Raw genomic sequence first — 22,798 nt, 5'->3', positions numbered from 1 at the left:
TGAAGGGCAACTGTAACAAATCCTGACCAAGACCGAAAGATGGCTCTGGAAGCCACTACGGCCCACGCAGCAGATTACTGCGTGGACCGTGGTGGCTTCCAGATCAACCCTTCGGTGGACCCTTCATACACATGTATTCCGAGGATGTTTTGAAGACACTGGAGTCCCATGGCACTACATTCCTTTGAAGACTAAGTTGGTATGGGGGGGCCCAAAGGGGGCCCCCCCATAGATCTTGTCAGTCATCTAACACCTGTTAAGAAAAACACACACACATCGCAAGATACAAATCAGCAAAGCTAAGTTAACAAACAGCGGCGACATGCATGTCAAGGTGCAAAGAGCAGGGATACTGATGGCTTGTGTCTGAGGAGACAGCCCAAAAACGTCAACAATTAATAAAGGAAAATAACTTTTACTCACTGCGGTGGTCTGTTTCGAAGTGCCATGTTGGTAGCAATATTTGTCTGGGCTGTTCAGTCAAATGCCCACAAAAACAAACACGCAACAACGCATACTTTCAGTTTGTATAAAGTGACAATAGTGATCTGCAATCTAGATCGAAAACTTTCAACCCTTACTAAACTCAACCTCGATTGACACAGGCCGATGCGAAAAGTAAACCAAACCCATTGTGTTCACCTTTAATAAAGGGGTGCGTGACAGGTGATCTAAATTAAGAGCTAATCAGAAAGAACACACTGATCTGCCATGAGTGAGACGTTCAAAACGAGGACGAGGACTTAACGGAATTGTTACCATTCAAATTCAAATTTCTTTATTATTGGATAGGGTATGATATCAATGATTTGGGCTTTGAGTAGGCCTATATTTCTTAAATATATTTCTTACATTTTTTCACCCCTTCGCCTTTTGAATATGAAATCTATAATCTCAGCCTCTCTATAATTTGCCCAACACATATTTTATTGTTCAAATAAAATCCCATCCTTATTTTGCCATTCATATTGAATCTTTACTGTCTTTCATTGTACAACACAATCATCTAATAATTATTCATAACGCTCTTCCATCTCCTTGGCTGCATTAAGACGAGGCTCGGGTCAGAGCAAAGATCGGGATCCACACATGATAAGGGATAAAGTTATTTATTAGAATAAAGTAAGTATCATGAAATCTGTAAAGGGATTAGTGTAGCGTATGGAAGATTAGAAAATGTGCGATTATATGGTTTGGACAGAAAACCAGTACCAAAATCACAAGGACCGACCGAGCCAGAACGGAGGAAACTTACCCAGACAGACAAAACAAATACTGGGAACAACAAACCATCTTTACCATGTTGGAAATACCCAAACAAAATGCAACAAACCAAACCTGAACAGCAAACCAACATATGTGACCAACCAACTGAACTACTGACCAAACACACAATTCTTTCGACTAGCCTATGTATATGGGCAGTGGAAAGTGTGCTGTGGGGATGTTGAATAGTGTTAACATAAAACAAAACATGGAACCAATCCAAAGGTCCAAAAACTTAAGGAACCACCCTAAACAGAACCCAAGCCCACCTGCCTCTGTGGAAAGAGAGAGAGAGACTGGCTAAAGCCTGCGTGGCAGACCTGCACAGGTGCACCTCATCAGCTGACAAGCCTCTCAGCCCCGCCCACTGGCTACCTGTAGCAGGTAGGCAAACACAGAGGACCCAGTAGACGAAGGAGAGAGAGAGCAGTCACAGCTGTCACATCTGTTGCCTGAAGATTCTTTGTTTGTCTCTAACAAAACCTTCCAAACAGATGAATCATTGGCTCATCCCAGAAGTGTCAAATTACTTTTGTGTGTCAAAACGGGCAGGGTGGTCGTGGACTCCTGAAAAATACTATGGTTGTATTGTATGTAGAATAAAATGCCATTGTACATTTTAAAAAAAAAGGGAAGACTTTCACAATGCAGGATTCTGGGAATGCAGTGATGGAATCCTGATAACACCTGTTGCCTAATAAATGGGCTCAAGATTCTGAGTCTGCCTGCAAGAGGTTGTGTGTGTGTGTGTGTGTGTGTGTGTGTGTGTGTGTGTGTGTGTGTGTGTGTGTGTGTGTGTGTGTGTGTGCAACGTAATATTAGAAAAACCTCTAAAAACGATTTATTCCTTAAAAGTTAGACAATAAAAAACGCATGACAGTTTTGCTAAATCGTGTTGCTGTAGTATCACATTGGTGATTACGGATGACACTAAATAAACCACAGCACGGCTTTAACATGAATTTTACTCAATATATTAATAATTATTATGAACAGGTTAACTCTCACTTACTTCCATGAACGAAGTGCAGCTAATTTTTCAAAAAGGGCGCAGTATTATTATATTCGAATTTAGCGAAAAGTAAATCAACCACGGCACGACTTTTACATGAATATTACTCAATAGGCTATATTAAGCATATTGGCAGTCGCACTTACTTCCATGGTTCATCTTTGGTATCCAATTTAGCGGTGTGTAAAAAAAAGTTTTAAAAGAAAAATCACTTCCGTCACGCCAGAGTACTTCCGTCGCGCCAGGGTTGTTGTCACGCCAGGATGTTGTTCTCCGGGGCTGCAGCTGGACCCTACTCCCCCCATAGCCAAAATGGTCCATCTTGGCAATATGACCTCATGGGTAGGCTAAGCATCATGGGTTTATGTCATGCAAATTGACCAACTGTTTAGAGATGCATGCTTCCTGTCAAAGTGCCGTTTTTGGTTGATATGTTGCTTTGTTTCTCTTCATATCTTTGATTTTTTGGGAGCTGAAGATTAAATGATAGTTGGTCTTGGTTTGGTTAAAATCTGCCAAATGCCCTGGGAGGAAGTTCACAAAAGTAAAATCAGAAAATGCAACAAAAGGATTCTTCTGAACACTTGAAATAAATTCGTACACTTTGGAACCGTTAATGGGAGCACAGAGAGTGTAGACTAAAAATCTTCTTTTTATTATTGCATTGTACATTTCCCACATCCAAAAAGTATGGCAATTTGGCTGTCGAAATATAAATGAGTATAAATTTGTTATTCTTTTTTTTAATCAATCAGTATTGCATTTGTTTTATTTATTCCCTCCAAAAGAAAATCCCATTGCATTCACCCAAGTAAATTATCTTAATCAAAAGCAACCATAAGCTAAAAAATAACAGCGTGAGCCAATGCAAACAGTCGAGTTTCCTGGTACACATATCTTTCATACTGGATCATGCATAACTGAAGAAATAAGAAAATGCTCTGAAGTCAAGAACAATTTGAGAGCCCTATTGTTATCCATAGTAATAGAAAAGTGCAAATATGTATTCATTCCTTAAGGCTCGGTGTGTATACAATCAGGAGTTGGGGCGCGGTGATGCTGATGCTGGTCAAGGCTTCTGCAGCCATGCTACACGTCTTTGCAGTTTGATTATAAAAAAGTTTTGTACACTGAAGGACAGTTTTCTGCCTTGCCTTTTGTCAAATTCACCTTGTAAATATTGTTTGTTTTTATCAGGTGTCCGATCAGAATTCAAAGCATGACAAGGAGAAATAGTCAAGGAACTGACTTTTTAATGCAATGTGTGGTTCATTTTTCTAATAGGGTATAAGCCTCCGACGATCTCTTTTGAAACGGGTCCCTACGAGCCCCTCAGCCCCACCATCTCTGCATGGGCGCAGCCTCCGTGGCGGGAGGCTCCACGTCGAACACGGCCCCCTGGCCCACCGAGGAGAAGATGTAGTACAGATTGACGCCCAGCATGACCAGGATGGGGAAGAAGGAGAAGCCGAACCCCAGGGCCCTGACGCTGCTGCCCAGAGAGAGGCACGCCCAGTAGATGAGCCTGCAACGAGACAGCACCACAGGGTTACCACAGCCCAAAGGCTTACGTGAGCCGGTCCGGCCGCTTAAAGGTTATCCATCCAAAAACAGAACAAAGAAAGAAAGTCAAATATTAATATTAGTTAAATAGGATACATGTTGATTGTTGCTGATCGCTAAATTCAGTCCAAACCTCAGCGTCCTCCATTTTAAACGCCTAGGCCAACACAAGTTTAACAATGATGTCGAAAGACAGCATGGTATTAGTATTACAGTGAATATATGGAGTAAGTATTTCAGGTTTAGTGTGTGGATGAGCCGTAATGAAAGGTTGCGGCTAAAACACTGATCTTACATAAAAGGCTGCATGCAGCCGAACCATACATCACCTACCTCCCGATGGCGAAGATGATGGTGAGCAGCGGCACCAGTTTGAGATGGTCCTGGTTGAGGTAGGTGGCCATGACCGCCAGCTGCAGGAAGTAGAAGAGGTAGAGGGACAGCGAGTCGTTGACGTAGTGGCCGTGGGCCGCAACCTCCCTGCTCTCTAGCGTGCCCTCGTAGAGCGGCTTCAGTTCCCCGAACCGCAGCCGGGCTGCGCCCTGCACCACCACGCCTGTGGGCCACCCCGGGGAGAGAGGAACGGTAAGAGGGACAGGCTTTATTCAGGGTGCTTTGGCGGTTCACTTGCGTCCGCCGTAATTTGTATCATAAACTGAGCTCCTCGGGACGACACAAGTAATATTCACTGTGCAAATCACAACAAATGTCACCTTGCAGGTTGATGAGAGAGGTGGAGCGCTGGTGAAAAAAAAAGAACGACAACATACTGATCGGGACGTCTTACCGAGTATGATGGGCACCGTCGCAAAGAAGGCGCAGCGTAGAGTGTACACCAGCCTGAGGGGGGTGCTCTTGAGTACCGGAGCATCAAAGGGTAGAAGGGCATAGCCCCCCCAAACCAGCAAGGGGAAGAGGACCAGGGCGGCCACCATCGCCAAGCAAAGTTGGAGTTTCTCACTGCAACAACTGCCGCAGTCTGTGAACAGAGAGGGTGTTTCATGATGCAAGAGAATGAGGTGGCTGCAGTCATAAACATGAGCCATAAGAGGCCTACAGTGCCTAACTAAAAAAGGGCAAGGCTGAAGTCACCCCATGTGGGACTACATCTGAACGCCTTTAGGATCAGATTATTCTTACGTTTTACTATATATATATATATATATATATATATATATATATATATATAAATAAAAAAGGCTCCAACTTTGCTGGATAGAAAAAATAAAATCACCTAGATCTAAAAAATGTGATATATATGTATATATACACTTCAGATTTGTAACTATATATATATAATTTTTTTTAGCTCTATGTGAATTTTCTTTTGCATGTCCTTACAGATAGTCTCCTCCTCCTCCTCCTCAGGCCACTCAGAGTACTGGTGGACGTCCACAGTGCTCGTAGCTCGTGGCTCCTTCTCATTCATGGGGTCATCCCGGTACGTGTTCTCCGCAGGAGCGCCCTCTCCCTCCCCCTGGTTGTTCAAGATGTTGACCCGGGGAGTGAAGACCAAAGCCGCCTTCTCCGGCATCCAGTTGACCGACCCGTCGTCCTCCTCCTCTTCCTCGCCGTCCGCCAGCGACCCCGAGCCTTTATCCCCGTGCTGCCCCTCAGATTCGTACGCCCTCCAGCGCTCTCCCTCCGGCATGCTCTCCCTCCATTTGGATCGTCTCTTCAGGTTCCCCTCTGCCTGCCTGCTGCTCTGGCTCCAAGCAGTCTCCTCCTCGGATACTCTGTCTATTGCAGACATTGTTCCGCTGTCCTCTGCTCCCAGCATCCTCCCCAGTTTGTCCCCGGGCCATGGTAACGTGCTCGGCTCCGACGGAGCGGAGCAGAACACTGACTGTTCTTCCTCTACCTCCTCCTCTTCCTCCTCTTCCTCACAGCTTTTGTCTTTCTCTTGAATTTGGACTTTAGCGATGGGGTCACTGGACGTACCAGTTGAAGGACTGAGTTCTTTACTTATTTCTGTGTTCAAATCCTTCAATTCAGACATTGTTGCAACAATTGAGGTGTTTTTTGATTCTGGTATTTAGCAGACGTTTCTGTGTTAGTGTCGGTCAATTACTTTTTCTCCCTTCTAATACGCAACCTCATTTTGAAGTTAATTTCTTCTGTTATTATCCTACAATATTCTGGAAAAGAGAAAAAAGGCACACGATGTATGACATTGTGAGACCCATATGATATGGACATTAACAACAATGGAACATTTGCATTAAATGCAATGTTTTGCGAAAAAAAAGGCAAGTAACCCTAAACCAGAAAACTCAAAACGGAACTCTGATGAATGCCTAACAACTTATTAATGTATAAAAAGGCATGTATATGGAGTGTTCTTTTCATTTAAGGTTGAAGACAGACGTCAGGTGTCCATTATTCTCATTCTGAAAACACCAAGCTCTCCTTGGCTAAACAAAACGCGTCACATTACCGGGCTCAACTCTTAGCACTACAACAGGTAGAGCCATTAAACCATGAATCACTGCAGTATTGTGAAAATAGATAAAGAAGTGCTGACGTTACAATACATTACACGGAGTGTGAGCTATTGGGGAAAAAAATGTAGGTTTCAAGTAAACGTTTAAACGCGTTTAAGTCAAGGCCTATGAAATACTGTAACTGACATACATGATACAACTGCTAACTGAAAAGTGACGTCTGTATATCCTAGGATATTACAATTTATTGGCGTAGAAAGGGAACACTTCGAATAAAAACAATTAAGAAAATACTTTCCCAGCGTGTAAGGGTCAAATGGGTCCATTATGAGGTCGATCCATATTATCGATACTTTTACGGTGAAGTATCCATGAAACTGGGGGGTTGTTTACCAAGGCGGGGAATGCAGTTTCGCTAAACTCGTTCTGCGAGTACTATCAAATAAGCCTTCGTCTTACACCTATTTTCAACCACCTTGGTCATTTTACTTACCGACTTGTACGCCGGGTCCACCATCAGTTCGGATCCGATTTTTATTAATTATTGTATTCTTTCGACCTTTTCACAAACTCTCAAGTTCCGTGTTAGACGCTTTGTAATTTGGCAGGTGTATCCAGGTGGTAACGATATGGCAGGTAGAAAGGATGAGGGTCCTGGATAATAGCGTTACCCCGGTTTGTGGCCACGCAATTTCCGTTCTCTTACTTCCGGCGAGCTGTGTTTGCCGTTTACACGGTCGTCGGGAGATAAGGACAAGAAATTAAGGATACAAACAATTACATGAATAACAACCATAAACACAAGGAGAATACATTCGTATTTATTATGCTGAAAAAGCAATACTGATTCCTTGAAAATAAGATGAATATCCTCATTCGAAAGTCCGCGCCGTTGCTAAAACCATTCAACAGAAAGTCCCACCCTCTTTCTCGCCGACAGCGCTTATTGAGCATCCCGTTTCAGCCGCAGCGGGAACGAGGTTATGCCGGTTTGCCCGTCACGGTGCCCAACGAAACTTGTACAGGGTGGAGTGCTCAATACATAACATAACTACGATCATTATAAATAATAGCGATTAAATATTGACGCAAAAAAAAACCCACTGCCAATGACTACATATTTTGCCCCCTTGGGGGAACACTTCAGAGGAAACTTTAAAACATAAAAATGACATTTTTAAATAAAACTGCAAGTAACTTTATTTTGAGAGAAAACAGACACATTTTTAAGGGTTTCTGGTTCAAAACACATCACAAAAAAGGGTTTGACATACGGATGCCACCATAATCAGCGGCCTGTGAAATATCTACATCACTTTGTCTTTTGAACATTATGGGTACATTCTGTTTGGTGGCATGTGTCACCATTTCCCAAGCAATAGAAGAGAATAGATGATTGTGTTAATCTTAAGTATCAAAAACATAAGGATGTTTAACTCAATGTTTCTTTGACAATGTCAAAGAAAGGGTACCCATGTATCAATCCATGTATTGTGAGATCAGAACACTACGAATCAAATAAAACTCAATAGGCCAAATTGTAGAATAATAAAAAATATTGCCTTGTGTGCATGGAACACATCTGAATATATTGAAATTCTAAATACAATGCAAATTTAGAATAGCCACGACCACTGAAAATTAGTACAGTAGCTCTTGTGGCTCTTTATTTAAGGCATGGGAGTGATTGTGGTTTACAGAATGGAGTAGCCTTATATTGACCCTTTTGTGTGCCAAGGAATGTAATTTAGTGCTTTCAACGTTTTCAATTGTTGCACCCAGGAATGGCATTTAAATTGCACATTTAAATTGTTGAAAGGAAATTGAAAGTTGAAATGAAGGCAAAAAGTTTTTATGAATAAACGAAATTGGACATGATTTATTTATATCCCGACTGGATGTCAACATATACATCCAAATTAATATATTTGAACCTGTTGATAACAGGAATACCCTCCCAGAATTTCATTACTACATCAGTGAACACAATGAATAGTCTCTTAAAGGGGACATATTATGAAAACAACACTTTTCCTGGGATTTGGGGTGTTGTTTTGGGTCTCTTGTGCTTCAACACGCATACAAACTTTGAGAAAATTTTGTATGCAGCGTGCCGGACTGCAGTCCGGAGGAGGAGACATGGAGGAGAAAGGGATTGTACTCTCGGAGCTGAGCTGCCGGACTGCCGCTGAGCTACCCTCGCCAGACTTTTCAGCTCCCAGAGGACACCCGTCGAAGCTGCCGGACGGCCGCCGAAACTTCGGCAGCGGCCGAACGGCTTCGACAGCAGTCCGGCAGCTCCGGCGCGGGGAGCTCGGCGGCAGTCCGGCAGCTCAGCTCCCGGAGTCCAATCCCTTTCTCCTCCATGTCGCAGTTCATGGACTTCAGAGAGTCACGGCCAAAATTCCTTTCCCCCCAATTCTTCTCAACCATGGCCGAGATATCCCCCACTACGAGTCTTTACTTGTTGTGGAAGTGCCAGAGATGTCAGACGCAGTCTTTATGATGCATAATATCATCCGAGGCACACATAGCTTTTGACCGTGATATAAGATATATTATATAAATACCCATACATATTATTATATTATAGGCAATATAGATATAGAGCTCAAGGAGTCCGCAAACGGCAACAATCCCTTCTCCTCCATGTTGTGGTTCAGTCTGACAGCTCATTGGTCAATGGGCAGCAGCTCATTTGCATTAAAGCTACAGACACCAGAAACAGCGCATTCTGAAGGGACTGAAACAGAGGGAAATAGCAGTAGGTGAGTCTTTTTTCCTAAAAGCTATATCCATCATACAGCTTCAAAAACATGTTTTCTGGAACTCAAATACTATGTTTACTTGCTGTGAAAGCGCCATAATATGTCTCCTTTAAAATTTCTAATTAAAATAAGCAGGTAAAATATAATGAAAGACTCTTAACATCTCATTCATGCTTGTTCTGTATTTCTAGTCTATGAAAAATGTGTACGCTGGTTTACATGAGAGGTACAGAAGCATTGTGAGTTTCAGTGAAGGCATGTTTTAATTAATGAACAATCAATCACGAATAACATTATAAACCGGCAGTATATCTATCCATCCAAATGACAAAATATAAAAAATAAGCCTGTTCAAAAAACAATGTATTTTTGTTTTCGGTATTCAACCGCAACCAACCAGAGGTATTGTCCATACTGTGACTGTTACTGCAGTCTCCTGAGGCCAGCCAACTTCTAGCTCAAACCACATCATATGGCCTCTGCTGTGAATTCTGTGTCGTCTGCCTCAAGCGGTGGAATGCCTTTCTCGTTTTCCCCAGCATCCTCTTCCACGACCACCTCCACCTCCTGCTGCTGCTGCTCCTCCTCCTCCTCCTCCTGCTCCTGCTCCTGCTCCTGCTCTGACTCCTGCTCTGACTCCTGTGCCTGTTTTGCCACTTTCGATTTATTGAGGGAACCTTTGGGGCGTCCTCGTTTTCGGGGAGGGGTATCTTTGACAGTACCCGAGGCACGCCCCCTGGATCTGGCCCTCCCATCGCTGGGTACTCTGGGCTGAGGAGTGGCTGCTTTGCTTGTAATACACCCTCTTTTGATCTCCAACTTGCGGGGACGCCCTCTGGCTCTGCGGGGGGTCGCCAGGCCCTCTGGAGGATCAAGCCGTGGGTATTTGCGCGGCCTCCCCAGCGGTTTCCACACTTTAGGCCTCATCATATCCCCGGCCTGCGGCAAGGGGTTCTTCCTCGGCCGACCCCGTTTAAGCATCTCCTTCTTTGGTTGGCCGCGCCCCTTTGGTTTTGGTCCAAACCGATCTGTATAGACGAAGGGAAGACTGGGTTTCCGTGACCTTCCATCGGATTGATGGACACGTGGGTAGGTTTTATTTGGTGATCCCTTTGGCCTCCCTCGTCCCCTCTTAGCAGGCGAGGCACCATCCGGGACTCTCTGGCCTGCGTCAATCCTCTGGCCGATGTCTTTCCTGGGTCTTCCCCTCCCTCTCGGAGATGACTTGTGTCCATCGCTGTCTTCCATTGTCTGCTTCGCAGAAACCCTTCCTTCATCTAGGCTGTTTCTGGAACCAGAGGAGTCGCTTCGTGTCTCGCACTCACGGCTAACACCTCTCTTTGCTGCCAGCCTGGTTTTCTTGTTAGGAGAACCCTTTGGTCTTCCCCTCCCTCTCAGAGATGACTTTTGTCCATCGATATCTTCCATTGTCTGCTTCGCAGAAACCCTTCCTTCATCTAGGCTGTTTCTGGAACCAGAGGAGTCGCTCCGTGTCTCGCACTCACTGCTAACACCTCTCTTTACTGCCAGCCTGGTTTTCTTGTTAGGAGAACCCTTGGGTCTTCCCCTCTTTCTGGGGGTTCCGGGATCGCCATCCTCCTCGTCCTCACTCTTTGAACTTTCTGCGGTGCGCTTTAAAGAGGGGGATTCCTTGAGCATACCTAAGTCCCAATCATCTGCTCTATCAGCAAACTTGGCAGGTGTTTTTCTGTTGGTGGAACCTTTTGGCCTGCCCCTCTTCCTGGTAGATTCCTCTTCTACAAGAGCCTCCTCACTAGGGGCCAGCTTCTTCAAACCTGAACCTTTTGGCCGGCCCCTCTTCCTGGTAGAATCCCCTGCTACAGGAGCCTCCTCACTAGGGGCCAGCTTCTTCAAGCCTGTACCTTTTGGCCGGCCCCTCTTCCTGGTAGATTCCCCTGCTACAGGAGCCTCCTCACTAGGGGCCAGCTTCTTCAAGCCTGAACCTTTTGGCCGGCCCCTCTTCCTGGTAGATTCCCCTGCTACAGGAGCCTCCCCACTGGGGGCCAGCCTCTTCAAGCCTGAACCTTTCGGCCGGCCCCGGGGCCTAGGAGGGGGGTTTTCAGGACTCCCTCTGCTCCTTAGTGGCTGTGCGGGGCCACCATTTAAAAGGCCTGAACCAAACTCTGATAGGTCCACATGCGTTACCCACACCTGCAGCTTCTTGGATCCTTTGGACCTACCACGTCCCCTCTTGTTGGTGTTAGTGGTGGGCATGTCTACTCCTGACTCCCCCTCACTGCCTCCAGGGTCCCCCTGTCCTTCCACTGTCATCGTCATTTCCTCTTCCATACTTGACCGCTTTAAAAAAAAAGCACACACAAAAAGCAAAGAGTGAGTGGTGAAGAAATGAAAAAATATTCAAGTGAAATATGACAAGAAAAGGCACAGTTCACCAAACAAAATTGTTGTTTAGCATTAATTGAAACCCAAAAATACTACCACAGTTTTAGAATTAAAAAAAAATGGGCCACAGTTCCGAACTTCCGAGTAATATATATTGTATATGAATCTGTTTATTTCCCGGACTGCCATTTTGTAATGGCGGGAGTGTTGACGTTTAGTAGCCCTTTCACTAGGGGGGGTTGGTATCAATCTAAACGACTCAAAATATATCTGTCCGTTGAAATGGAATGCAATCTCGTCTTTATAAAAAGGTGTATATCGAAGTTCAGAATTTAAAAAATAAATCCATAAAATAACAGATAAACCGAATGCATATTCAATAATAAGTATGAAAAGGCTGCAATCACCCGCGAGTGATAGAGAGAAGACTGTGCTCCAGAAAATAGTCTACACCAATATCTACGATAGGCCATGCAGAGATTAGCTAGCAGCTTGAAGTCACTAACTTTTACGGTTTAGAATCTCACCTCCAATATTTCCACTCTGCGATGTAATTTACTCCGTCACATTACATTATCGGAATAGAATCCAGATATTCAAATTTTATTGTCGTGATCGTTTGAATTGTGAGCGCTTCCTGTGGTCCGTAAGATTTAGGGGGATTGAAACTGAGATCGCTGCACATGGTTCCGGCCCCGCGTGGCAGTCGACAACAGAATCCTAATTTATTATGCACACATGATCCATTGACATTCCGTACATCTATAAACCATAGATAACCTTATACATACCCGGAGTGGAGATTGAATAATATAAAAGCAGCCATAACTAAAGTTGTGAAAATGTTAGTCTTATTACCTGTTATCTCAAGAGTAGAGCGTCAACGCCGACGGGTTGTGTGTAGGGGTTTTGCACTGCCCCCTATTGGGAAATGATTAGTATAAGGCTGTTACTGTAAAAAAAACAAACACAAGAAATGGCTTTACATTTGAGATAATTTATTCTAACATAGTTTGCCATGTGGATGATAAAACAAACAGAATTCATTTTCTGCTGATTCAATAAATAGTAGCCTATGTTAATATCGTATGAGAAGTGAGATCAGGATTGGCGTTGAATCATTCTCCCTTAAGCCAAGGTTTTGAATAGAAGGCCTAGATGGTTAAATTGGCAGCTTCGCCAATTCAACAATGATCTGTTTCGTTTTGTCTTGTGTGGGCATGCTCTGCTCTAAACAAATAACGACTTTCCCTGCAGATTTAAGATAATAATTACATTTGAAAATAGTCCGTTGAATTTTTTTATACAGCGTATGATCTGTTCTGCACCGATAAGGCAAAATAATAATAATAATAATAATAACAATAATAATAATAATAATAATAATAATAATAATAATAATAACAAAAAGTTGTTTAGGGAGAAGGAAATATGCAACTTTCATTGTATAAGTAAGTAAATAAGTAAATAGTAGAACAGCAAGTGAGAAATTAAAAAAAATGAACAAGGGGTAGTTTGAAGAGAGAGGGAGAGCGAGAGTGAAAGAGTGAGGCAGAAGGAGAATGGCAGACGTGGCCGGAGGAAAGGAACAGAGTGTCTGAGCAACAGCCCCTCTGAGACACGGAGCTCTGAACCCGCTGCCCCAGATCAGCCCATCACCCCTCCTCCACTCCCTCCTTGTGCTCTTCGCCATGGTTACCAGACAGGACTGCCGATGCAGCCGGTTAATGTGTTTTTCAGCGACAGGGGTGAGCTGGGTACTAATGTGTCTCAGTCTGCTTCCTGCACAATCGATGTCAACTGTCCTGGGATGAACAAACACATGGAGGCGGATAGCAGGGGGACACTGAGCCGCAGCCAGCACCACATTATGCTACTCATTGTTTATACACAAATGTAGACTGACTGTTCTGCAATGATAACACAGTGCTTGTAGTAATAATAGGTTTTATTATTATTTGTATTCATGGGTATAAAAGGTGTGGTTGTGTGGTTTATTAATAAGTAAATAAGTAATTTGTCATGAATAAAACAAACACATTTTATCAAATTTTGTATTTGTATTTCTAAATGTATAAACCGTTTTAATATTCATTTGTTTATTAACACACCTTTGTAACACACCTTAACAGTTATATTTCAACAGATGCATTCAAACATGTCCATTTTATCCTATTATTGGGCAATATATCAATATGAAATGGATCAAATTAAACAAAACATTTATATTGATATAAATCTTCATTCATTTATTAAAAACATTAAAAAGTATACATAAAATAAATAAGGCACCTACATGAATCCAGTTGCAATCTACATCGGGGTCACAACCTTTGGCTGACTTCTCATTAAACTCGTCACATTTACGACCACAAAGCCAGCTGACAGGAACTGCCCCCTCCAGCTATAGCTATAGTGTCATTGGCATTTGATGAAGTGTAAAATTCAAAGAGCCCTGTCCCTATTGTATAAACACAGACAATCAACATGCTCTTGTTCAAGTCCCTCATCTTTCACCGTCCTGCCTGGAGCGCACGCCGCACAGAAGAAAACTTGAGACGCTTTATATATACGTGACTTGATATTTTAAGACCTATCGGTTATTAAAGGGTAGCGGACACAGCCTCTGTGTCACGTGTCACTTTCTGTCCTCTAATAAGAGCTGCTTTCAGACGGGTTTCACACGCAGCCTTGTTCCCAAGGACCTCACCTGTGACCTTTACATCATCACAGGTTAAGGGTCTCAGGGACAATGATGCACGCGGGCGGATCCAGAATGTTCCGCTAACCAGCATGCCAGAACCAGGTCCAAACACCAAGTGAACGCACACACTGTATAGTATGGTATGTACATGAGTGACGCCTCTTTTAATACAGATATCTTTGTAGGAAATAATCGACACTTTGAGGTCCACTCCAGCAAGGCTGTGGTGGGAACGTTGTCACGAGTCTCGCCGACGTGTGGTTTTTCAGACGTGTGCGCAGAGCAGAGCGGACCCGCGACCTGCGGCAAGAGAAAGAAACAACGTTAGGCGAGCATTTGATTATTTTCGTGAGCGACAACAACTCTGAACGGGTTTCGACGTAAAGATTGGATTTGCTCCGATAAGAGAGACAAAGCCGCACGATGCGCCCCCGCGACAGATGTCCTAAAGACCCGCAGACACCGTTATTTTATTTGACCGATGCACACGAATCAGGCGTAACCCGATCCCCACTAAAGCAGTGTGGGTTTCTGGTGCTGACACACCAGACCACTGTCTGATGCCTGCAACATCTGTGGACGACGGTTCCTTGACGCAGACAAAGCTATCTCCTTACATTTCCTACGGGCCCTGTTTGTGTCCTGCCCCCCCCCCCCCCCCCCCCCCCCCCCCCCGCCCCTCCAACCTGTGCAATCACACCGCCATGATGGAAGACGCCTCGCCATTAAGGAAAGCGATGTTGACGTGATTCCCCCCTTCCCCCCAGACGAACTCAATGTCCTGGTGCGGCAGACAGGCACCCGGCGGTTTGAACTACAGGCAAACAGCCAAGGAGCCTACAGGGAGAAGTCACAATGGAGAAGGACCTTCTTGTTCCCCGTACTGAGCAAAAAAAAGAAGAGTGAAACTTGAAAAATGTGGCAACAATATGTGTGGGCACAGGTGCATGCACATGCAGCCTCACGCACTAAACAAAGGCGCACAGAGCATGCGGCTAGCGTGGCGATAGCACCAATGCCTGTTGCAAGGAATTACTGCTGCCTCTCTGTGTGTCTCTTCTTTGTCCCCCTAGCTGGCAAATATTTCTCTCTGTCCCAGTTTTGTGTGCGGCTCCACTGCTCTCGACAGCATTCGAGACACAAAGAGGGACAGAGGGGAACTGGGGCAAAAAAGCATACGATTGGGGAAAATCAAATAACATTAAGCGAAGCCCATGCCGAAACAAATGAACGTGTAGGAGTGTAAAGAGAAAAGACGGTGAGATTGCTTGTCGTGATATTTGCCAAACGGCTCAAGTCATTTGGAACTCACCATTTGCGTTTCGCCTCGTGAAGAGGGCTCCCTTATTTTAACGCGCAACCCTCAAACAAACACAGACACATTCACACACGTATGCACACACCAGCCAGACAGGAACACACACAGGCATTCACTCCTGAGCCATGTGAATGCAGATATCACCAGAGCACAAGCACACACACACACACACACACACACACACACACACACACACACACACACACACACACACACACACACACACACACACACACACACACACACACACATACACACACACACACACACACACACACACACACACACTTACGGGCTCCTCTCCAGACTTATTGCTTAGATTTCCCCAGGTGAAAATATAGCGATTATTCCAGCGCCATCAAACATTTTCTGACGCCACCCTGCGATGTCTACGGTCTCCCTCACACCGAGGCAGCGAACACAGTCCAAAACAGCGAAAAAATGCTCCATCTCTCGCGCTCCTCTTTCTTTCTGTCTCTCCTCCCCTCCTCTTGTACCCCTCACTCTGCCGCTGTTCCCAGCTCTGTGCAGTGATGCTGTGTCTCTGCCAAGTCCCAGTGCTAAATCTACAGGCGATTAGGGTCCAGGCAGCCACAGACTGGGAGGCAGGTATTCGGCACACACACACACACACACACACACACACACACACACACACACACACACACACACACACACACACACACACACACACACAAACATAGACAGTAGCTAGAGGCATGTATGTGCACACACACATGCGCACACACAGCTTACATGCATGCACACACACACACACACACACACGCACATACACACATACACACACACACACACACACACACACACACACAAGCAACAGCAGCACAGGCAGACAATTGCATCGATTCAATTTTCTGGTGCTGTACCAACACCTTCAATTCCCCCAGCTACTCTAACCACCACCAGCCACTCTGGCCCTCTCCCCCCATAAATCTGTGTCACCTACATACATCACACGCACACGCACACTCACACACGCACACGCACACACACACGCACACGCACACACACACGTACCCACACATGGAGTGCAGGAGCCTTCGCCATTGCTCTTTCTTTCACTCCATCTCTCCGTCCCTGCTTCCTCCTGCTCTCTCAGCCCTGTGCCCCCATCAGCTCTCCTCCCCTCTCTCTCTCCCTCTCTCTCTCTCCCCTCCCTCTCCCTTAATCCTTAAGATGTCTCCAAGCACTATGCTCTGTCTCGACCATCTTGCAGTCAGCACTCACGCCAGCCGGCCAGTGTGTGTGTGTGTGCGTGTGTGTGTGTATGCGTTCATGCATTGTGCTGAACCAGGTTCTCTATGTGCATGTCTGCCTCTGTGTCCATGCCCACGTGTGCAGCTCCACCATCGAGTGCGCCTGTGCACAAACCCATGCATGTGCGTCTGCGTTGCAGTTTGCATGTGCACGTGTCCTTGTGATGCTGAGCTCCTGCATCTGGTAGACTATGTGTGTGTATGTATGTGTATGTGCGTGTGTGTGTGTGTGTGTGTGTGTGTGTGTGTGTGTGTGTGTGTGTGTGTGTGTGTTTTGGGAGGGGGATGGAGGGAGGGTGTGCTGATGTAGTATGCAGACAGAGGCTGTGGTTTTCACACAGTATGGGAATCAAAGCCACAGCAAGCCTAAAATATGAATATTCCTGTGTCCACAAAACGACCTACTACTAGCAATACTACTATTGAGTGGCTAGAACAGCATGGTTTATTCACACATCGCTGGTATCGTTTAAAGAAAAGCAAAAAACAAAGCACAGCATCAAGGACCAAGGCAGGAAATTAACTGTTCAGCCTTGGAAGAACCATCACATTTACATTCAACTTGACAGGCTTTGTTTTTCCACAAATCTGAGAATCTGATGTTTCTCTTGTTGGAAACATATGCGGCCGTGACTCCAACACAACAACAAGGAAATTGAATTCAATCCTCCCCAAATAAAACAAAAAACACACGGAGACCCGTTCAAAATTACGCTTTACTTTCACCGCAATGGTTTGCCAATGACGCATTTAAAACAAGACAATGCCGGGGACTGAATGTGCACGAAAACCAAGCATTCACTGTCCCAAAATATTCCTCAAAACCCTGTGGGCTCTATTCCCGTGCTCGCATTATCTCTCGTGTTGTGAACCCTGCCGGGAGTCTTCTCTTTGTGTGCGTTAAGAAAAGAGCAGCGCCGGGCTCCGATTGCTGATATATGCTCTTTTTTTCCCTCTCACTCTCTCCCCCTCCTCACTGCAACGCAATGCGGATACTGACTGTCTGAGGCACCAGCCAGACACACTGGGGGGGGACTGGTGGGGGTGCAGGGGGCTGGGGGATCCTGCTGGAGGTGGGGAGGGGAGGCTGGGGTAGGGGCGATGGTACGTGCTGGTAGGAAATGGGAGGGAGGGAGCGAGAGGAAGCAGACTGGGTGAGGAAGTTTGAGGAATGCCCGTGCCTTCGAGCGTGGTGACGCGAGATGCTCAGCACAACACATGTATAATGCCAGCGGTAAACCCGGCGAGCAGTCATTCTCTCCTACAACAGTTGTAGCCTCCGAAACAGGTGCAGTTCCCCGTGTTTCACAAGCGCGGTCGCCGGCAATGCTATGAGGGACCACGCAGGCGGTCGTGGTGCGTTCTGCGTTCAAGTCCATCCAGCATGGCCACGTCCGCTACGAGACCCGGCCCGCACTGCAGAGACAGGGGGCTCGGAGGTTCTAGACCTTGACGGCATCCCCCCCCCCCCCCCCCCCCCCTCATCACTGTTTGGAAGTGAGTCGATTTGATGTTGCCACGTTTTGTGTTCGTTCTAACCACGGGTATTGGGACTTTCTGACTTACTTCAAAGGGAGAAAGATCTATCCTGGTCATTGCTGCTATAAATACACATCTCAAGATCCTGCTATAAATAAATCCATCTATATATACCCATCTATCTAAACACATGGAACACACAGTCACATAACAACACACTTCATTTGTCCTTGAACGTAGACAAGTCTGCTAACAAAGAAAAAAACATTTCCACCCATTACCCCGGACCACCTACCAATGCGGTAGGAGTGTGGCTGAGGAAACGGTCCTATCAGAGCGCGAGGCGGTTTTCCGTTGTGCGCTGCTGCTCCTCATACTCACCGCGGGACACGGAGGGGGGGGGGGGGGGGGGGGGGGGGGGACGACGACGACTGGCCGGCCGCTGGGAGAGTGACGAGTAGGGGGCGCCGCGGGGAAAGCTAGAAGGTTGTACAGTTATCTCCATGCTGTTTATTATGCGAAACCATACAACCAACTACCTCACGCCGCAGCACTCCGGAGCCGCAGACCACCGCTGGCTTCTTCTCCTCTCCGTCTGGCCGGGGGTCTGTCCGCCTGTCTGTCTGTCCGCCGTGCCTGCCTGCCCTTTTTTGGTCGGTGAACCTGTCGGTCCCTCTCCCTCGGTCTGTCCGTCTCACCCACCCTTTATTAACCGATAGCGGTACAGCAGGAGTACCGATACAGTCACACATTTTGTATTCTCTTTATCGTTAAGAGCACCAGCAACCTAGACGTCGACATCAAACGTTATTCTTTTTTGCAATGTATACATTGTTTAAATACACTTCTTCGACTTGATGGCGACTGTCTCCCCCTAGTGGGAGGGAGGTGGCCACCCCATACCTTCGCCTACTAACCCTACACCCACACCCACGACGGGCCAACGCAGGACCTTTACCGCGCCTGCCCACCAACGAGAGCACTTAACCTGCAGTGGCTTGCAGTGGGCGTCTGCCTGACCCACTTCCACAGCACCGGAGGAGCCTGTGGAACCCAACGCTCTATCTGTCTGTGTGTGTATCGTCAGAGCTACGCTCAAGATGACACACACACACGCATACGCGCACGCACACGTATCTCAGAGACGTTGTCGCTCTGGTGACTACACCTTTCGCAGGTTCCATTGATACATCAATTACATCTGGCGGTGAAATAACAAGTGATATGACACCAGTCGCGGTCTAATGAGGCATTAGCGACCTTGAATTGGTGGATTTGTGTTTAATCGGACGCCAGAGAGACAGACTCCATTACGGCGGTACAACACAAAGGCGCTGCCTCAGAAGCACAGCACGGTGAGAGATGCTGCTTACGTGAGGCGTGGAAGGTTTTAGAAAAACAAATTAAAACGCATTGTAAGTTGTGAAACACCTCTGCTGGACTATTTAGAAGTAATACTTACAGTGTACAATTCTGAATGATTGTGGTCATCAATTAAAATAAATAATGCGATAGAAACAATAAGAATTGATAACGAACTCAGTTAATATAATCTTTAATAGCTATAATCAATAATGAATACCACAGCTTTTAAACTATTGACCAGTGGGTTATTAGACAGTACAGAATGCATAATAATAAATCCCCTACATAAAATGTTTAAGTGTAATATCTATGCCGGTTTTAAACATTATGCACATTAGGCCTATCCTGTGGTTATACTGGATTACGGGCCATCTTATAAAGACTCATATGCATAGTATGAGTCGTATTTGATTGGTTTTATATACAAAGCACAATGTTCATCGGGACAAAGACATTCTTCATTCTGCATTACCTGTGTGCCTCTAACCCCATCGTCCGTCTATTCCCCTTCTCCGGCTGCTCCCCCTTCTGTCTAAACGGTTGCTGTTCGTCCTTGTTCCCCAAGAATGCCCGGCCTCAATATCTTTAATAACTTTTCTCTTGCTAACAAACACCCTTCATCCGTCATTTTTTTCTGTCCCTCCAACCCTCTCTCTCTCTCTCTCTCTCTCTCTCTCTCTCTCTCTCTCTCCTCTCTCTCTCTCTCTCTCTCTCTCTCTCTCTCTCTCTCTCTCTCTCTCTCTCTCTCTCTCTCTCTCTCTCTCTCTCTCTCTCTCTCTCTCTCTCTCTCTCTCTCTCTCTCTCTCTCTCCGCCTTCTCATTTGCAGTCGCCTCACGCATGAATGCGGCATCGCTGGTGCCAACGCCAGCCTCTTTGCCAGTCTGCCCGGCTGTGTTCGCGTGCCAGTCCGAGGGGGGTGGGGCAGGCGGTGCCTGCCTGGTGAGCAGTGTGCATGCCAGAGCACGTAATCAGTGTTGGTGGTGGGGGGGGGGGGGTCAGGTGTAGCTCAGCGAGGAGTGCACTTCAACCTCCTCAAAGTGAGCGAAAACAAGTGAATGGCGTTCAAACAAAGCGTTCCCGGGGACGGTCCGAAACGTTTTTTTTAAATACTGGCGCTAGTCAGACACACAATAAATAAAATAAATAACGGAGGACAGTTCGAAATGTATATCATTCCACGTAATAACACTTTAAATGGTCTGGCAAAGAGATAGATGTTGCTTGCGCTACACACACTTACATGAACATCTGTCAAAGGGAAAAGTTTGAACAAAATGTATTAGGTTTCGTTGACTACTACACAAGCCAAGAATAACTCTGATACAAGACAAACTTTACTATTTTTTACTACTACTTCTCAAAATCCGTCATCCTGTTAATATTGAAAACATGCCAAAAAGCTACAGTTAATGCAATTCCCAGTGGTAATTATGACTACAAATGCCCGAAACCAACTGAAAAACAGAAAGATACACTCAGAAGCCGCTTAAAACATCAAGCATCGAGGTTGAAGTACATCCATTATAGTTGGCTGAGCAACAACCCATAAACCAATTCATGGGATGACCGTCTAGCCCTGACAAGCCTGCTGTTTCATCCCAGTTTACATCCTACGCATACACAACAATGATTGACACCCTAAAGGGGTGTACTAAAATCAGCCCACATCAACAGTTATAAACAAGATATTGTATATGTTGAATTCATTGATAAATGGCTTTGGTTAACAAGAACCAAAGCCAACCACTGTTCATATGTAGACTTTGACCGAGGGTTACATTCCTTTGGCCGCTATGGGTTCAGGGTGACACCGACGTATGGAGGAGTGTCTGTGGCTCCTGATGTCTGGGTGCCCCCACCCCCCACCCCACCCACCCCTGCAGTCCAGTGGCAGCTGGATCTAGGGCTGAGATAAGCACTCCCTACACACACCCAGCATAAATTATTAGTTTTCCCAAGATAAAACGAGATGCCACAGTGCAATCTCTACCCAATCTCACTCGTTCGTTCTCCCTGTGTCTTACTCACAAAGGCAGAAAATGTTACCATGGGAACACACTGCCGGGCAACCTCAATGGCTTGGCAAGACGCCCAATGGTTGCTAGGGCACTGTTCTTAGTGGCTATTGGTTTGTGTGCACTGATCCTGTTCAGTTGTACGCGCATGTGTGTGTGTGTGTGAGAGAGAGACACGAGAGTGAGAGTGAGGGAAAGACAGACAGACAGACATACAGACAGAGAGTGAGAGAGAGAGAGGTACAAAAAGATCAAGACTGGGGAAAGTGTGAATATATTTTGCGTGGCTGAATCTGTACAACAGGTACCGTTCATAAAATGTTATGGATAGACATTATAACCCAAATAGCACGCTCTGATTCCATAATCAATTGTTCCCATGTACTTTCCATGGGCGATTATCCTTAAGTGCGTTTAACATTTGAATCAAATTGCTCTTTTTGCCAATGCTGTGAATGTGGGTGTGACTGGCAACAGATAGAGCGTTCTGTTCACTTAAGTGATTTTTTTTTGTCCATACAAACACTAGAGTGAGCACAGTGAGCATGTGTATTCACGTCATGCTTATATACTACTTGGAAAGTACACAGCAGGAAAGTAATGAAACACAAGACTGTCATTATAGGAGAAGGCTTTGCGGATGACATTATTTGCAGCCAAGTACAGAATGACATTGACGATTACATATAATGGCTCTCTTGTTGGAACTTTACATTGTACGCTTCAAAAAACGTGATTCGGGGTCAAAAATAGGGACTGGTCTCTTGGTCTTTTGTATCAAAATATTTCCCCAAGAGCATATGTCCACAAAGAAAAACTGAAAACCAAAAAAGGCGGGTGATGGCGCCATTGCCTCTGCTTCCACACACGGCACTACATCACATCACTATGTCTCTCTCACTCCCTCTCATTACCATCCTTCTTTCATCCTTTATTTCTGTCCCTCTGAAAAGCTTGAAAAGAAGCCCAAGTTAGTTGCCAGAGTGTTTTCCTCCCTATCTACCTCTGGAAGGAGACATTCTCCTCTCTCTCTCTCTCTCTCTCTCTCTCTCTCTCTCTCTCTCTCTCCCTCTCCCTCTCCCTCTCTCCCTCTACCTCTCTCTCTCTCTCTCCCTCTCTCCCTCTCCCTCTCCCTCTCTCTCTCCCTCTCTCTCCTTCTCTCTCTCTCTCTCTCTCTCTCCCTCTCCCTCTCTCCCTCTCTCCCTCTCCCTCTCTCCCTCTC

The 22,798-nt window shown here is 45.7% G+C and overlaps 2 protein-coding genes and 1 long non-coding RNA gene across 3 annotated transcripts in view; all 3 read right to left on the bottom strand.

The window, feature by feature from the left end:
- Nucleotides 1-2,907: 2,907 nt before the first annotated feature.
- On the bottom strand, nt 2,908-7,077 carry LOC115536221 (transmembrane protein 79). Its single transcript, XM_030347979.1, has 5 exons — nt 6,779-7,077; nt 5,183-5,979; nt 4,629-4,820; nt 4,175-4,397; nt 2,908-3,803 (listed from the first exon to the last, which is right to left on the bottom strand). The coding sequence occupies exons 2-5, from the start codon at nt 5,838-5,840 to the stop codon at nt 3,611-3,613; spliced, it is 1,266 nt and encodes a 421-aa protein (XP_030203839.1). The 5' UTR covers nt 5,841-5,979; nt 6,779-7,077; the 3' UTR covers nt 2,908-3,610.
- Nucleotides 7,078-9,290: 2,213 nt separating this feature from the next.
- LOC115536214 (ABC transporter F family member 4) lies at nt 9,291-12,088 on the bottom strand. The gene is made up of 2 exons (XM_030347966.1): nt 11,945-12,088; nt 9,291-11,372 (listed from the first exon to the last, which is right to left on the bottom strand). Exon 2 carries the CDS (start codon nt 11,361-11,363, stop codon nt 9,522-9,524), a length of 1,842 nt encoding a protein of 613 aa, XP_030203826.1. The 5' UTR covers nt 11,364-11,372; nt 11,945-12,088; the 3' UTR covers nt 9,291-9,521.
- Nucleotides 12,089-13,347: 1,259 nt separating this feature from the next.
- Nucleotides 13,348-22,798, bottom strand: part of LOC115536240 (uncharacterized) — a 23,418-nt gene continuing 13,967 nt past the window's right edge. Inside the window, exon 3 of the long non-coding RNA XR_003974622.1 lies at nt 13,348-14,421. This is a non-coding gene — a long non-coding RNA (uncharacterized LOC115536240). The remainder of the gene's footprint in view (nt 14,422-22,798) is intronic.

Source organism: Gadus morhua, chromosome 22 (genome assembly GCF_902167405.1).
Source record: "Gadus morhua chromosome 22, gadMor3.0, whole genome shotgun sequence".
In the NCBI taxonomy this organism is placed as follows: Eukaryota; Metazoa; Chordata; class Actinopteri; order Gadiformes; family Gadidae; genus Gadus; species Gadus morhua.
Note: the sequence above shows the minus strand (reverse complement) of the source record. Positions and strands in the feature narration are given on the sequence as shown.

What these genes read in the sequence shown, in the direction of transcription:
- LOC115536221 (XM_030347979.1), bottom strand. Translation starts at nt 5,840, where the DNA reads ATGTCTGAATTGAAGGATTTGAACACAGAAATAAGTAAAGAACTCAGT. An exon ending in GGAGGAGGAGGAGACTATCT is followed by an intron (nt 4,821 to 5,182) that starts GTAAGGACATGC and finishes CTCTGTTCACAG; the next exon opens with ACTGCGGCAGTTGTTGCAGT. An exon ending in ATCATCTTCGCCATCGGGAG is followed by an intron (nt 3,804 to 4,174) that starts GTAGGTGATGTA and finishes GTCTCGTTGCAG; the next exon opens with GCTCATCTACTGGGCGTGCC.
- LOC115536214 (XM_030347966.1), bottom strand. Translation starts at nt 11,363, where the DNA reads ATGGAAGAGGAAATGACGATGACAGTGGAAGGACAGGGGGACCCTGGA.